General features: G+C 25.0%; 1 protein-coding gene across 1 annotated transcript; it reads right to left on the reverse strand.

Moving 5' to 3' along the window:
• Positions 1–819: 819 nt before the first annotated feature.
• Positions 820–18,213, reverse strand: LOC112685576 (NADP-dependent malic enzyme-like). Its single transcript, XM_025557510.1, has 9 exons — positions 17,877–18,213; positions 5,813–5,971; positions 5,559–5,740; positions 4,924–5,104; positions 4,731–4,859; positions 2,250–2,432; positions 1,764–2,132; positions 1,525–1,695; positions 820–1,458 (listed from the first exon to the last, which is right to left on the reverse strand). The coding sequence occupies exons 1-9, from the start codon at positions 17,982–17,984 to the stop codon at positions 1,225–1,227; spliced, it is 1,716 nt and encodes a 571-aa protein (XP_025413295.1). The 5' UTR covers positions 17,985–18,213; the 3' UTR covers positions 820–1,224.
• Positions 18,214–18,420: the final 207 nt, after the last annotated feature.

Consider the following 18,420-nt stretch of genomic DNA (forward strand, 5'->3'; position numbering starts at 1 on the left):
TTATGCATAGTGCATAATAATTAGTAACCTTGAAATATTTTTATTAATTGCCTTCATACTTACTATAAATTTAATTTCAATACATACATTTTGAATACTAATAAAATCATATTAATATGAATAAGACTTAATGCTTAATGTTTTATGAGATGAGTTATATTTAACACTATCAAGTAATAATTCATCATTAATAGATGTCATCAGTGTCAGAATGTAAAATTGAAAATTCAATTACAAGTTATCAGATAAGGGCACATAACATATTATATATTTAAATACAAGGGTAGTCACCAATCTGAGGACAAAAGGTCAAAAGTGTTTTAACAGCATGGTTGAGAGGGCAGCAATTATTTTTATCGAGTGTTTGAAAGAGATTTATTTTGAAGTTAGTATAGCATGAATCTTTTATCTAATTGCATAAATACACACATTATTAACAATTATTTATTTCTAAACAAAATATGTCAATATGTCAATGATGAAGTAGCGTTTGACACTGTACATCACTCCATCCCCTTAGAAATTACAAACATTTATAAGCTAAGTAACTATCTAAATCAATCAGTAAATATTATTTGGGATCCATCGAGGAAGTTAAAAAATAATTGATATTGAAACTGTTGACAAGTGAAATAAAATTTGTTTGCATAGCAGAGGAAAATTGGTTTCATATCTGTCAGTCATGATATGCAGACTGGGTAAATAATTTTTAAATAGAAAATTAGATGAATTATAACAATCCATTTTTCAAAAGGTAACACTTTTATTATCAATTTTTTTATTTAAATTAATCACATAAAAATCAAAAAGTACACACTATAATAATTCAATTTTTTAATTCAGTTGGATAATTGCTGATTATTAATTACAACAATATGCTTATGAGTTAGGAAAATTTGTTTAACAAATAAAATCATACTAATAAAAAACAAACAAAATTCTGCCACTGTCAAAAACTTCACTTTCAGCAGCAAAAGTACATTACAACTTAAAATAAATATAGATAAAATAAAGAAGAAAATATAAAATAATTCACCAACCCCCACATGTAAAATTTGTCAACAAAAAATAAAGTTATCGATATTATTGGAATTACTATCTTTGTATATTGAGTGTAAATATTTATGAAAGCCTTGTTTGGGTGTAACAAGGGGATGTAGTAAAGCTATTAACATCATAGTTTGACTTTTGAAAATTAATATCCATTTAAATTGTTGAACAAAGTTATGGCCAAGAATATAAAGGTGGTAATGCAGAACTATAGTTGTAATTGTAAAGCTGTGCCTTGATGAATTCAACTTTGTCTTCAGGTTCTGGGAATGTGCTGGCTACACCAGTTTTATATGCATATTCAATTACTTTCACAGCGATTTTCAAAGAACACTCCTTAATAGACTGCAGTGGTGGATATAAACTACCATTTTCCAAATCTTCCTCAGTCACGAGTGCAGCTAATGTCTACAAATAAATCAAAAAAATCCATAAAACATATTCTGTGAATAAATTTTAAATGACAAGTTATACTTGAGCAGCAATGATAAAAACTTCTTCAGAAATGGTTCTGATTCCAGCACAAATAACTCCAAGTGCTACTCCAGGGAATATGTACGAATTGTTACCTTGGCCTGGGTAGTAGGTTTTCGATTTGAAAGTCACTGGATTAAATGGAGAACCACTAGCAAATATAGCTTTACCCTAGTACATATAATAATTAATAATAATAATACAATTTCAAAATCATTATACTGCAAAACAAAATTTACGTCTGAATAAGTATATGCTTGTTCAGCAGTACATTCAGCTTTGCTTGTTGGGTTGCTTAAAGCAAAAATGACTGGATGAGCATTGTACGATGACACTCCTTGAATGATTTCTTTTGTAAACACACCACCAATAGCAGCAGCACCAATAAGTACTGTAGGTTTAACTTTTTTGATAGCTTCAGCAAGTATTTTAACAGGAGCCACGGTCTTGGCATATTCTACCTTGTGTCCAGTAATTCCACCCTCAGGACGATCTTTAACTACAAGACCTTTGGAATCAAAAAGCCAAATTTTTGATCGGGCATCTTCCAAAGATGTCCCTTCTTTAAGCATTGCCATAACACATAATTCTGCAATCCCTAAGGCTGCCTATGAAATATTGTGATAATATATGTTTATTTAATTTAATTTAAAAAAAAATGTTTTAAATTTATAAAAATTTATAAAATTAAGTATAAAAACTTGTATCATCTGCAAATTATTTACCTCTCCTGCACCTTGGAATAAAATCACATTGTCAGATAACTTAGTTTTAGTTATTCGTAGAGAAGCAAACAGACCAGCTAATGCCACAGAAGCTGTTCCTTGGATGTCATCGTTAAATGTGCAATATACATTACGATATTTATCCAAGAATCGGAAAGCATTAGAATTCCCAAAGTCTTCAAACTAAAATAAACACTTCATTAAAATTCAGCTAAATATTTATTTAATAAAGAATAAAATATAAATAAAAAGGTATACCATTGATAAACATATTATTACAACATATTATTTATTTATAAAAATATAAATCTATTTATTATATTTATTACAAGTTGGGTGCCTAATATAATTCAGAAATTTTTAAATCTAAGTGGGTATTACACTTACCCACTTTACAATTAGTTGTTTATTTACAAGATAAGTTAATAAAAATAACATAAATAATAAGATAAAGCAAAATAATAATAATAATAATCATTGTAAATAATAAAATATGTACAACAAAATTAACAATAACAATATCAGTTTTATAATAAGTGTGGGTGCTCATTAGCAAGGTACATTATTCTAGCAAATTATAACGAATATTGTGTAATGTTTAAGTGAAAACCAGCCAAATTTTGACTATCAATTAAATTGCAAAAGAAAAATGTTTCTATTAAAAGGATAATAAGGGATATTTCTATTAAAAGGATAATAAGGGATATTAACAGTATAATAACAATATTAAAGTTAATTAAATACTTAATAACAAAATATTGTAACTGGAGGAAGAAGCAATTAATGGTATGAAAAAAAAATAGTCATTTAAATAACAAATAATGTTCTGAAAGAAAAAAAAGTTTTGAAAAAAAAAAATTACAAAATATAAAAGGGCAAATGAAAAGTAAAGGATTTCCATAGTGGTCTAAGAGAATTTAATTAATTACCAAAATGTTTCCTTGAAATAAAGAGGTAAAACCAGGTCCTTGCGCAAGAGGTTACATATACATTTTTACTAAGAATATACTTAGCCCTCAATCAATAAAAGTTAAGCTAACTTAAAAATGTATACATAGTTGTCTATTTTTATTTTAACTATCAATTTTTTTGATTTAACACCTATATCTATTAAATGTTCACATAATTTCCACTTAATGTCAATTATGGTTGTAAATGCAGCCATTGATAAAACATATTATAACTGACAAGTCAGCTATTCAAGCTGTTCAGATATTTGTTGATATTTATTGATTTTAGATCCTGATATTTTTGATCATGAATAATTCAACATATATTTTTTTAATGACTTCTAACCTAACATAACATACATAATTTTGAAAAAAAACTTTGGACAATTCCTGCACACGGGCCTGAGTAAAATAATAGCAAAGATAGAAAACAGTCACAAATTATAATAAAAACAAAAAATATAAGTTGAAGCACCACAAAATATTTAATCTATCGTTAATGAAAACCAAATCAGATTTAGTTTTGATTTTAAAAATAAGCATTTACCAAATACGATAATGATAAAAAACTGGAATTTTAAAAGAATCCATAATATCAAATACTTATGACTAGATTAGCAAATAGTCACAAAAAAAAAAATACATAGAAAAATTGTAGCAGATTACAAATTTTATTTAGAATTAATTAAATTGCTTAAATTTAAAAAGTTATCAAGAAGAAAAATATAATCAGATTGTATAACTCTTGTTAGCCTGATAGTATTTTATACTTGTACAGCATGGATACTTAGTAGCTACTAAACTTGTTGAAAATAAATAAATAGCATTCAAAAGGAAAATATTACAAAAAATTGATAACCCTAACTCATAATACAAATCAAAGTTAACCATAAAATATGTCCAAACAGGAAATTCCGTATTATTCCACTCAATATAGAGTATCCTCAAGAGCCAGAGAATAAGATAGGCTGAACATGTATGGAGGAGAGAGTTCATTTATACATACAGTCACAATATAGTATCCAAGTGCAAGACAGAAAATATCTAAATCCCTTAAACCAATGGTTCCCAACCTTTTTCATTCTATGCCCCCTGATAAATTTACAAAAATCTCATTCCTCCCCCCCCTAAATTAGAGTTTAGGCGATTATTTGTCATGCAATTCAAACTTTGTACCTATTAATATTAGATTAAATGCGAAAAGGTCCATCCACCATAATTATAAAATATAATTATCGATATGGAATAATCTGAAAATATATAGTGATTTCAATTTTACACATTGTAAATGTAAAATATCATAATTATTTTGGTAATTTTATCATCACTTTACTCCCCCCTCCTCCACAAAGACCACTCTAAATTCCCTCTGTTTGGGAACCACTGTCTTAGACAATAGGAGAATTGAGTTAAATAAAATTTATAAATCATAAAAGTACTGAATAGAGTAAAGGCAGCATCACAAGGATAAACAAGGAAAAATATGATATATACAGTAATGGACATTTAATATGGAAAATGTATATCTTACTTGAATTAGACAATTTTGTCCATATCGTTTGACAACAGCCTGCATGAATTCATCGATAAAATCATCATATTTCTGGCCAGTGACACGTTTTTGTCTACAACCAACATAATCAGGATCGTCCAATAGTAACTGTTAAAATATATTTATTAAAACATAAATATATTAATATAAACTTATATTTTAAAAAACATACTTGAGTATTAGTTCCACAGTCAAGTGTAATAGGAAGACATTGATGTGGTTTAATTCCAGCTAAAGCTGTGTATAATGCCAATTTGCCAACTGGAATACCCATACCATAAACACCAAGATCACCAAGACCTAGAATTCTTTCACCATCAGTTACAACAACAGCCCTAACATCTTGTTCAGGCCTGTATATTAAAAAAAAAAAAAGATTTATTAAAATATAAAAAGTTTTTATACAAGTTTTTTATTGAATTAGTTTTTTTTTTTATTTATACAGACATTTTTTGTCACATTATTTTGGATAATTTAAGTTGTTTAAATAATATTTTCATATAGTCTAGTCAATATAAGTTATATTATATAACTAAACAAAATGATGAAGGCCAAAGCTTCTAAAACATAATACTTTTTTAAAATGATAACATATATTTTTAGGTTTATACTTAGAAATGGAACATTTTTAGAAAATAAATATTGTTGTGTAAAAATTAAATATAGAAACAATAAATTGATTAGCTAAAAAAGTAATATACTAACATAATAAGTTATAATTATTTTAAGTTTAAATAAGAGGAGAAAACATTGATATACTTTATATGTATACATATATATATTTTATAATAAACATATTGAATTTACCAGTTCTTCAATACATCATATACATGACCAGCATCATGAATAGATATGAAAAGCCCCCTGGGTTTTTGGAAAATGAGACCATACTTTTGACAAGCTAATCCGACAGTTGGTGTATAAACCAATGGCATAAATGCTTCAACATTCTCAGCCATTAACCTGTAAAATAGTTTTTCATTTCTATCCTGCAAAAAAAAAATTCTCAAGATTTTAGTTAATAAGAACATATGGATTAGACCAAAGTCGTACATGCTTACTTGTAAGCCCATAAGGTATATGTATTTATTAAGATCGTCACTAAAACGGTCAATGTTAGCCAATGCATGTTTCACTTGTTCATCTTGAGTTTTAACACGTGGTGGCAATAATCCATGAATGCCCAAAGATTGTCTTTCTTCGATTGAAAAAGCCATTTCCTTCAAATTAACAAGAAAAGTTATTCCTGTCATGGTATCATTATCCATTAGTCATAAGAAACACATGATATTTCTAAATATAAGCATGGGACTTTTAATATACATGTTGTGTCCATACATCAATTATGATAGTTGGTTTTAAGATATTATAAATAAAAAATATATATAAATTAATACTAACCAATATTAAAAAATAGATACCTACCAGAAAATAAATACTTATTTACAAATTAAAATTATTTATTATTTTAAAACTATCTCAATAATAAGTCTATGGTTCACATAGTGGGCTATATATATCCTTGATTTTTTTTTTTAAATTCATGAAGAATTATTGAAACAATTTTTTTGTAGAATACAATATTAAAAATTCTTTATTAATCTAAATCAATAATATTTGATTTTTTTTTTTAAATTCACCAAATGCAGTAAAAATATCAACAATAAATTAAGTAAAAAATAAGCCAGATGTTGGGTATAGGCATCTAACTTCTGTTACACTGACATAAGAATTATTTTTTCTACTTTTAGTACTTGTTACTTTTGTCCTCTCATCAATATCGGAATTTACAGGTTTAATTAACATAGCATTTCTTACACAAACATATAGCAAAAAGTTTATCTTTCTATTATAAAATTGATGGCATTATCTTTTATTATATAAAATTATAAATTAATAAATATATAAATATATATATAAATATATATATATATATATATATAATATATATAAATTATAAATAAATAATTAATAAATTATAAAATTATTTGTCATTGGATAGTTTTATTTAAAGCATTTTGATAAATCTGAAAATATATTACATTTTCAAGTAACAAATATCAAAATGATCACACACAAAAAATCCCAGCGAATGAATATTAATAAGTTTACTATGAAATATTTTGATAGTAAATAACTAATACTAATATTAATTTTTATTTTGTTTTTGCTATTTATGCAGTATTTTCAAAAGCTTTTAAAAGTTGTAAAGTTTTATCACATATAATTAACCAAAGTACAATATGTGTTAAATTTCCAATTATAGGTTACATGATATATATAAGTACATAGTCTCAACAATATTATTTTAACCTCAAATGCTTACAGAGCCTGATTAAGAATTTTTTAGGCCCGGGACAAAAAGAAAAAGTTAGCCTATTTTTATGAATTGTAATTTAAATTATAATTAGTAAATATAATAACCAGTCAATAATTAATAGTATATAAAACAATATTCAAATGTAGGTACTTTTTAACAAAATCTTCAAAATTTAAAAAAAAAAAATGTTTTTATAAGTAAATTAAACAGTAGGTATTTAAATATATTACAAAATCTTCAGAATTTATAAAAAAAAAAAATTTCTAGCCTTTTCTTCTTCAAATAACGTCATCGAAATTAATGCTTGCAGTGATTTAATTTTCAATGAATAAGATTCCTAAGGCATTCAAAATTTCTTGGCCCACGGATGATCTTAATATATTTTTAATTCTTTTGAGAACTGAAAAGGATCTTTCGCCTCATCAGTACAATTAGTTATTGGCATTGCAAAAAATATAAGCAAACATGTATCTACATTTTGAAACATGTGAGATACTTGCATATTTTTAATAAATTTAATTTGGTCAGATGAAGTAATTATTGTATTTTTATCATTTGTAGATGTAATTAAACTAAGGATTAAGGACTTAAAGGATTTATACTTAAGGATTAATTAAAATTAAAAGAATAATTAAATACAGTAGGTGGTCCCCTGATGGGCCCTAGACAAATACCCACAATGTCTCTGCGTATATAGGGCCCTGAATGCATATAATATCTATGTTTCTATAGAAATTTAGTTCATAATAATATGAATATACACCATAAAGAAATATTTACATTATTACCATTACCATCAATGAGTATATAATATATTTAAACAAAATATGAATACCTACAACAATGCTTTTATTTTAAATTTCAATTGCAGGTTAAAATATAACTTTCATAACATATTACATAGTTATAGATTTAAAATATTAATAATATTAATTAGTATTTAACTGTCGAAAATAATTTAATTCACTGAAGTAGTAATCGGCGACCTCTGCATTCAGCAGTGGTGCAGAACTTTTTATAACTTCATTTATAACTATTTAAGATGATCTTCTAGTTCAATATGTAAGATTCCAAGACTGCTTAATCTTGACTCCATTGTACGTTTTCAGCCTCGTAAACAATAAAACTTTTTTCGCATAATGCGTAATCAATTGGTATAGTGATAATTTATCAATAATTTATCACTGATAAATAATTTAATCAAATACGCTATTGGAAATTTAGCTTTATAGTTTTCTGATGCAATTAAATGTATTTTTGATTGTACATTATTTTCTTTACATATGTTTTTATACCTTTCGTTTAAAATTACAGTTTCCGCTTTAGGATTATTTTCATCAAAATCATATATTTTATTTATTTATAATAATTAATATTTGGCTTATCATTTAAAATTACAACATGCATACAATTTAAACCATAAATTATTTTCTTCAAACCTTTCACTTATGTCATTAATATTATTTTTTAGTTCAACAAAATAAAAATATTTATTTAATAATTTATATTTTTAATCTCCTTTAATCTACCGCCAAGTTTATTTTTCTCCAGGCTACGCATTTATTATATAATTAATTTCTATGTATAAACTATTTATTTATATATTAATTTACGAGTAATAACTAATTACTAATTATTTTGTTTTATTTTATTATTTCAAGATAAAATATATTTACACTAGTGCTGCAGTATATCAATACGAATTTAATTATTAATTATTAAAATATAAATAAATTTATTATTATATTAATAATATTACAGTTAGGCATAGTTGTTAAATTTTTAATTAAATACATTTTTATTTTTTTAAAACTCTGAACAAGATATTATGGAGTTACAAAATGATACACATGTGACTCAATGATATTTCCAAGTGTTGCAAGTATGACCCCATGCGACCCCCAGTTTATATCTCTGCAATATGTTATCATTATTTACAAAAGTATTATGATCATCATTAACAGAGAAAGTAGTTTCAAGTTGAAACTTTCAACATTATGACAGATTATTACATTTAATTAAAATTTAACTTGAAAACAATATCTAGTTTTACATTTTTTTTTTAATTTATCAAAGTATACAATAAAATAGGGCAAGATTCCATGGCTGTGGGTGATACAGGAATGGGTGAATGGTATTGATTTATTGGTATTTTAAGCTTGAAACTAATATACTAATGAAAGTGATCAGGTGGATTAGTTTGTATTTCTAAAATTGGTTGATATAGTCAATAATGTTCCCATCAATTTTCTTGAGAATATACTTTACCGACGAGTGTCTGAATATGGACATTTTTATTATTTACAAAAATAAAAATTATAATTATTTAAAATAATTGATACCATCGTAAATACCATAAAGTATACCATCAATAATTACTTCATAATAATACACTAATCGTCTGAAGGAAAACTGAATGTCTATTACAAAATAAGGTCAAAATTAAAAGCTGTAAAATTAATAAAATAATAAAATAAATAAATTACATTCAATACTTTTCCATATTGCTTGAGACTTGAAAGTATACGTAGAATATCCTATGGGAATTAAGCTGAATAAATCGGTAGAATAAACAAATTTCTTAATACAGTAGGTTAAAATTGTAACAATCTAATTTTAGCGAAATCTAAACATTTCAAATTTGAGGAAATCGATAATTTTTAGTGCCTTTAAATAACATAAATTTCATTAAAAAAATGCAAAACTATGAAATGTATTTAACTAAGTAACTAGTATTGTTTAATGGAAATTCGCTGAAATATTCAATTTTGTAACGTTTATAAATCATTTTTTTTGACTTTCCAGTATTTTTTTTTTTTTTTTTACAAAGAAAACTAAACAAAAAATCTTATATTTTTATAATTTTTAAGCCTTAAGTATAAAAACGGAATATTTTATGATTTTTACATCTTCGTGATTTCTATTTTTTTGTCAAAATTAAATTTTATAACGCTCGTAAAATGTTTTTATTTATAATAAACTCATTTTTTTTTTTTTTTTTTAATGGGTACCTAATAGATTTATATGAAGAACTTTGTATTACATTTTCAAGACTTTTTATCACAACAAAATTATTTTATCGACATTTTTATCAAAAAAACGTAAGAAAACATGAAAATTATAATTATTCTAACATTTCAGAAAAAAAAATCTTTTGGAAGTTAAAGATACCATTTATAAAAAACAGTGATAAAAACATTTAATGAAAATATTATTTGTTAAGTTATGAAGAAAAAAATTCTACATCGAAAACCGGTACACCGTAAATGTTGTATTTTTATAACTTTTAGTTCGTTTTTGCAATTTGGTCGACCCCATATAGTTGAGGGAGAGGTGAAGGAGAAGAAAAAGAAGTTTATTTTTCCCAATTATTGTGTAAACTGTTGGAGAATTCGTAAAAATGGCCCCTTAAACGTTCCAATTAGTAAAATTAATATAATAATAAAATAAGAAAATTAAATAATAATATAATAATAAAATTTCTTATGAGAAATCTCTAATAATTGTGATGATCGGAGTAATTTTTCTTATCAAAATCGTGTACACAGGTCAAAAAAAAAATGTTCATGATAAAACGAAGTGCGATTATTAGTGGTAATGAAGTTGAAATTTGTTTTCCATTTTTCTCAATAATTTGGAAAAAACATTGAAAAATTCAAAAAATCACTACTCGAACGTATCAATTAGAACCCATATCCTTTTTTAACTCATTTGATGATGATGTCAAAACACTCATTTAGGTAAAAACCGTGTACTTTAAAGTTTAAATTAATTCAATACTACGTTAATTATTAGTACCAAAATATAATACAAATAAATTATGATTTTCAATTATAATAGACTATGGTGAAACTTCCTTTAGTGATAAATTATGTTACTTAACGTAAAAAATACAATACTGAGTCATTACACAGAGATCCATTTATATAACATAATTATAATTACAAAACTTATGATTTCTAAAATCACAATTTAAGATAATTGTCAGCCAAGAAATGATTTTATAATGATGTAATATTATTAACATTATAAGAACATGTATACATCATCTGTTAAAAAAAAATGCACAAGGAACTTAAAAAATATATATATACATATACGAGTAAACGACGAATGTTACAATAACCATATATTTCCCATTTGAAATCGATAAAAACTAACTATTAACTAGAAATATAACTTAAATTTTAATCGACTTCCGATAAGTGCTATTAACTCTCCACGCATTTATAAACTTTAAAAAACTATTTAACATACAGAATTGTAACAGTAATTAAAATAAACAAATTATGTTTTTAAAGTATACGAGCAAAGAGTACCTTTAATATTTCTTCATTAATTAATAGTATAAAAGGTCAATAATTAAATTAAAAACAAACCGAAAAATTTAAAATGATAAGTATATTATAATTAAAAATAAGACCTAGTATAATATACCAATTACTTACGCAGTAAATATATTATTTTATGTAAGCTTTATGCATTACCCATGTACGTGATCAAATTTTAATTACAATGTTGATGTGTTGTTTTTTTTTTTACAATATTATTCATAAATATTTAAATTAATGAAGTTTTTAAATACATAAAAAAGTATCAACATTAAATATTTAAAATATGAAATTTAAATTTTTATTTAAAATGTAAATAACTACATAAATAGTACAATATACTTAATTAAACTTATAAATTCTTTAAATGAAAATATATTTATTGTTAAAACTTAAAAAGTTAATGGCACAAAAATAGGTCATAATAAAAATTAAAAATACATCAATATGCTTTACATTTTTCTATATTATATTAATGAAAGTTAAAAAAAAAAACCCTGACCCAAAACACAATAGTGTATGTTTAATAATAATCGATTCTATTATCGTATAAATTTAACAATCTCTTATAACACTATACGCAATAATAGTAAATTTTAATAGCTTAAAAAGAATTAAACTATGGAAAGTGAGTGTAAAGATATTTATTGGATGCATAGTAAAGATAAAGTCGGTATAGATTTAAAAAAATAAAATAAAATCAATACATTCTTTACTTAAATTAAAACCTAAGAATTTTAAAACATATTAAATATGCATCAGCATAAATAGATTTACTTTACAGTAAACAACTCTAGGTAATAGGTTTTTACCTATTACCTGGAGTTGTTTATAATACGTTGCACCAAATAAATGATCATTTTAGGTATGTAATGTATCTATAAACATTTTAAAACCAATAGGTATATTATTATCTATATTATTTTACTGTTAATATTGATTAATAACTGTAATAAAATATGGTACTCAATGTCTATGCTCTATAGAGTGTAACTACTATTTTTGGTGTATATATATATATATATTTTATTTCAATAATATTAATCAATATTGTAGAGGCCATGACTTTGATATTTATTTACTGTTAAATCTTCGAATGTCCGTGACAGTGCTCGTAAACGTAAGATATGTTAATCAAGTAAGGTATCTTATATAAATGATGATACTATCATACATTAATACCTTCAATACAAATAATATTATGAAATGTTTTTTATACATTTACCGGTGAAAGAAGAAATTTTTGTAATAAATCATCAATCAAGTAGTTGTGTATATTTGCCTTTGCAATGCCCTTGTGGCAATGACAGTGACCTCTAACCTTATTTGCCCGGCTTAACACATTAAAATATCCAATACTGCTAAAAGACCGCACACAACATAAGTAATTATTAAGTATTATTTAAGTTTCCGAAATAGAATTCTAATCGATTTTATCGAACAAATATAACGTAGATACAATAGTAGATATATATAAACGACACATTATAAAACGACTCGGGTATATTTTAATTAACCTATCTATAGGTAATTTATAAAACGTGGTATATCTATTTACATTTTCAGAAACCTCAATTAATTCAAATTCTGTGTATTAAATAGAAATAAATTGAATGATTTTATTGGATATAATAGTTTTTCTTTAAAAAAAAAAAGTATCGCTGGATTCCAAAAAAAAGCCTAAAGTGAATTTGTTATTATTTGTGTTATGATTTAATAAATAAAAAAAATAATTGCTCAAGTTTATGACTCAAAGAGCACAAAAATATAAAGAATCTTTTATTTTATTTTTAAAAATGCCTTTTATAGTTTTATTGACCACATTTAATAATAAAAATTACTATAAGAATAACTATAAATCACATTCAAATTGTTATTAAACTACAATTAAAACGAAAATTAAATTAACTATTACAAATTTAAAATTTTTTCGAAATGTATCAAATTATCAGGAAACTTGAGTCAACGGAATATATTAAATAGATACAATTCTTAAATCACGATCAGGGGAATTAAAATATTTAATTGTAATCTCTTTCATATTATACATTCTTTAATTTAAATACAACAATATTTATATTTTCTTATTATACGAATAAAAAAAAAAAAGGTCAACAATGATAAAACATAACTGATTTAAAATCTAGTATATTCAAGTGTTAATCATTCGTGTTAATTCATTCGTGCATAAACGAATATCAATTACAAACTAATGTATTTGCATTAGATAAATTACAAAACTATTATTTCACACTCTGAAAAAAAGGAAAAATGTTTTTCCGCGGTATATTGAAAAAATATTCTTCGTAATATCATTATAATATAAAACGAGATATTTATGCAATCACGCAGCAGCAAATTTTTCAATTAAAGATTTGATATAACATCATATACCTACTGCATAAACATGTTTTATTACAGAAAATAAAGATGCGGACTATGTGGAAAAATGTCTTTAACAAACTTGGAATATGAAACATCATACATATACATTACTTCTTACAAGGTCATTAGAATATATATATTGTAGCGATTTTTCAATAAATATATCCGGAAGTATACTAGTATATACTGACATAAAATGTATGCTTAATACTAGACATGAAATTTCATGACAATTTATTTTATTGCTACGAGTTAAAAATATATATTGCTTTTTATACGATCAAAAATGTATTAACTTTAACATCTTAACATACTGAATTATAAACTCAATAATGACGTACAATTTCTAAAAATACTATTTCCCTAGTAAATATCTCATTATAAATGAAAACTAAAGAAAAATATTTGCAATATCATGGTAAAATAGATTATTGTATTATTATAAAAAATCAAAATATATAAAACCACTGTTAAAAAAAACATAGTTTGAGATATGAAAAGTATAACAGTATTAAAACATTTTATATTCGGAATAATATGTACTGAGCAAGAAATAAATTATTTAACATTTAAGCTTTCAATTTATAAAAATATACAACTGTAAAAGATTAAATGAAAATCACTGAACAATATCAAGGCTTACAGCCACTATACTTTTCTTTTTCGTTCCTTTGTGTTCATTGACATTCACATGTTATGAAATCATTCACGAATTCGCTCTCCTTTTTCTTATACGTCAATGACACAACTTTCAAACAAAGTCATTACTTGAAATTCATAAGATATATAAAAAAAAAACTTAAACAACATAATAACCAAAAAGAGAATGGCATTTTATATTAATCTAAATGTACATATAAGACCAAAAGTAATTTTACAGAATAAGTTTTTAATGATATTTATTATCCAATAAAAATAAAAGACTAGTAAGATACTTAAACACTGATAAATTTTAAGTGCAAGTCTCTTGTTGTGGTAGTTTTTATAGTGAAAATAACGATCATACCAATCGAAAAAACGATTTTTAGCAAAATATGTATTATACCTATGTAAATTACCTTAATTTGTAAATATTCATGAAAACATTTACTAACTAACAATATAATATAGTTTTCTCTATCATATTATAAGAAAATGAAAACAAAAATCACTATAAAAATTAACAATCTATTATTCTAAAAATTGGCTGTAAAAATTTAGGTAAAAACTGAACCAAAAGTATAAAAAATTAAAAAGTAATATTCTAAAAATAATATTAATTATTTTTAAACTTTTAATCTATATGTGTAATTTCAATTAAAGCAAATATATCTATTAATTTTAACAATTAGACAAGATACCTACAAAACAAAATATAAGCTATTATTCATTTTTCTTGTCAACTGTTTTATCTATGTATAAAATATCATTTACACAATAAAATGTACCACGTTAAAGCCTTTGAAGGCTGTTTCTCAAAATTGGCTATTATATTTTAGAATAGTATTGTTCAGGCAAATATGACTTTGTTTAGACGTAATACTTGATCGAAAGAGACCAATAACCTTGTACAAAAATGCTCATTTGTCAATGTCTATTTTTATCACTTTCACTAGGAAATTGTTTTATCATGGTTTATATATATATTAACTATAATCAACATGCGTTTTATTTTATAACTCGCAACTAATTCAAAAAATAAAAATAAAAAAAAATCTTTAAACAAAATTATATTATTGGTAAATAAGACGACAACATAACACAACATAACTTTTAAATAAACTTAAAAAATAATACCTAATTATTGTAATTTAAAACCCAAGTGTTTATCTATAAATAATTAGAACATTAACATGTTATTTTTTGTACCATACAGCTATAAAGCCGAAGTTTTTTCACGAATCTAACTCAGGAAAATGTTGGAATACATGAATAATTTACACATATGTAATTGGTTTTAATACATAGTCTTGTTAAAAATTGTTCACTACAATGTATATATACATATATATATTATATTTTTCATAAACACTTGACAAACTTATGACTCAATCATAAAGTTTATATTTTACCAGGTAAAAATATATATAGAAAAACAATTCAATACAGTATTGTGTTTATTAGTATACAATAGTCATGAATGAATTGTAATTAACTCGTTATGTTATGTTGTAAATTCTACATTACTTATAAACAAATACACAATGTTACCATAAGGTCATTTAGGTATTTTGATATATAATAATAAGCACCTAATTAGTTTATATTAATAGAATAAATTGTAATAAATGGTTAAATGGTCTAAAAAATTTTAAATAGAAATATATTGAACTAGAATTAATCAGACAACTATAATTAGATAATTCTATAAATTATTTCTATAATATGTAATAAGAATTTGAGTTTATTAATTTACTTGGCCTTGGACAAAAATAAATTTCTTTTTTCTTCTATAAATTAATAAAAACAGGTAAGCAAATTTTTAAACAAATTTATGACATGTATAACATGATTTCAACTTATATCAATAAACAAAATAATGAATCAAACAAAATACAATAATAACAAGTTTTGTGGTTTTAAAGCCACAATAAATGTAGATTCAGTGTAAGTAAAAATATTATTACAAAAATAAATATAATAGGTCACATTCTTGCGGTAACACAGCATAAATAAAGCAAGCTTACCTATGCAATATTTTATCCTTAAAAATTATATTACTATATAACCTTCATGATAACAGGTTGTCCAAGTTATTTCAAACTAGGACTCATATTAAGTTAGTATTACAAATGTAGTTTGGTAAATACAAATAGCATAAAATTAATTAATTACATTTTTGACATTTTATCTAATAAAAATTGACAATCACAGATCCTCAAATCATGATAGTAAAAAACAATTAATATTTATGATAATTTAAATGTTTCATTTTAAAATTGAAATATTACCTAGCACTTAAGTAAGCAAAATTTAGGTCATACATAGTTGACTTCATAAAAAGCAAAGGTGCTAATGACAAGTTTATAACATAAATTTAAATTGTTGTGTATTTCAACCATTAGTTTTAACTATTTTGACAATTTATAACTGGGAGATAAAAATTCCATAAATAAATTAACTCATAAAATAAAAAGTTCATTAAATTGAATCTTTTACCTATTTCAGTAATTTATTTGGTTTTGGAAGCAAAATAAATGTATTTATTAAATTAAATACTATAAAATATCTAACAAAATAAAATAATGCATTTATATTATTCAAATAAAATAATAATTACTATCTAGAACTTCAATCATACTTTGCAACATTTTCAAGTAAACGCAGTTACTTCTGTTATATAAAAAATGGTCATAGCTATTAATACCTTCATAGTAAATTTTTATATGTGTGTTCTGCCTATAAATACTTATAATTATTATTAAAAATCATTAGCATACTTGCAGGTGCACCAGGATTAAAATATTTAGTTTTTTGTTTTGCTAATAGTCAACTAACTAAATCAGAAATATCTTCAACTTATGGATAAAATATTATTATTATAAATATTTTTTTTAACAGTAAGCAAGAGCATATACTTAACTAGAACCCAAATATTGGGAATGCTGAAATTACTGAAAATAAAATTGATGATATTTTACCGTAATTTTTATAGATTGACAACAAAAAGCCAAGGATAATAAATTTGAACTCAGGGATACTAAAGACCCTCTTGCGCCTATAAGGAGTAAGTTCATTAATTTAACTTGGTATACAAACAGTACATAGGTAGATTAGAGACATGAGATATTCAAGAAAAACAATAAATTGTGGTTCCTCTATATTTATATTTTTACTTCCAATGTAAAGCCCGAATTCAATCGAATCGTGTAAAAACAATAACAAAACATTAGATGTATTAAAATTCCCAGGTGGGGATTTGATATATTTCAGCTCCTAATTAGAGTCGGATATTAAATTCAAATTTAGTAATTTCCGATGGTTTTTACAACTACTTACCCCCGCGATCCTATCACCGGATATGACCATTATAGGATTGTCTGGCGATTGAATGGAGAAAAAATAGAAAAACAAGAAAGTAAAAAAAAAAATAAAAAATCGTTTAGTTACTTTATTCAGTCGTCCGTCCCTAAGATGATCGAGTCCGCTGACGAGGGCCGGTGAAACGGGCAGGGCTGATCCCTGAGGGAACTGTCCCAATCGGTCGAACGAAGCCATGGCGGATGACGGTTGAGAACTCTTAGATATCGAAAAACCCAGGATGAGCGAGACGTCGGCAGTGGTGATCTAAGAGTCGGGGTTGTTAGGACGGACTCAACGGTGTGCTGCAACAGACGGTGTACAACTGATGCGTGCCGGCGGAACGAGCGTCGGCAGTCGATTGAACGAATGTGTGGCGGCGGCGTCGACGAGCAACGTGAACAGCGTCACACGATAGCGGTGAAAGGAAAAACACGCACCTTGCCGGCGCGATAATCCCCACCGCTCGTCCGCCGTGTCACTTTCCGCCCCAAATACCCCCACCAAAACCCTACCGAAGGCACTACAACACCGGCCGCGAACTGGATCGTCACGCGTGATCCATCGTACCTACCCCACCGAGACCTTTTAACACGCGTGCGTACGAAAAATCATTACGGTGACGTCACTACTG

The sequence above is a fragment of the Sipha flava genome, unplaced genomic scaffold (genome assembly GCF_003268045.1).
Source record: "Sipha flava isolate LNK unplaced genomic scaffold, YSA_version1 107_pilon_pilon, whole genome shotgun sequence".
Classification (NCBI taxonomy): Eukaryota; Metazoa; Arthropoda; class Insecta; order Hemiptera; family Aphididae; genus Sipha; species Sipha flava.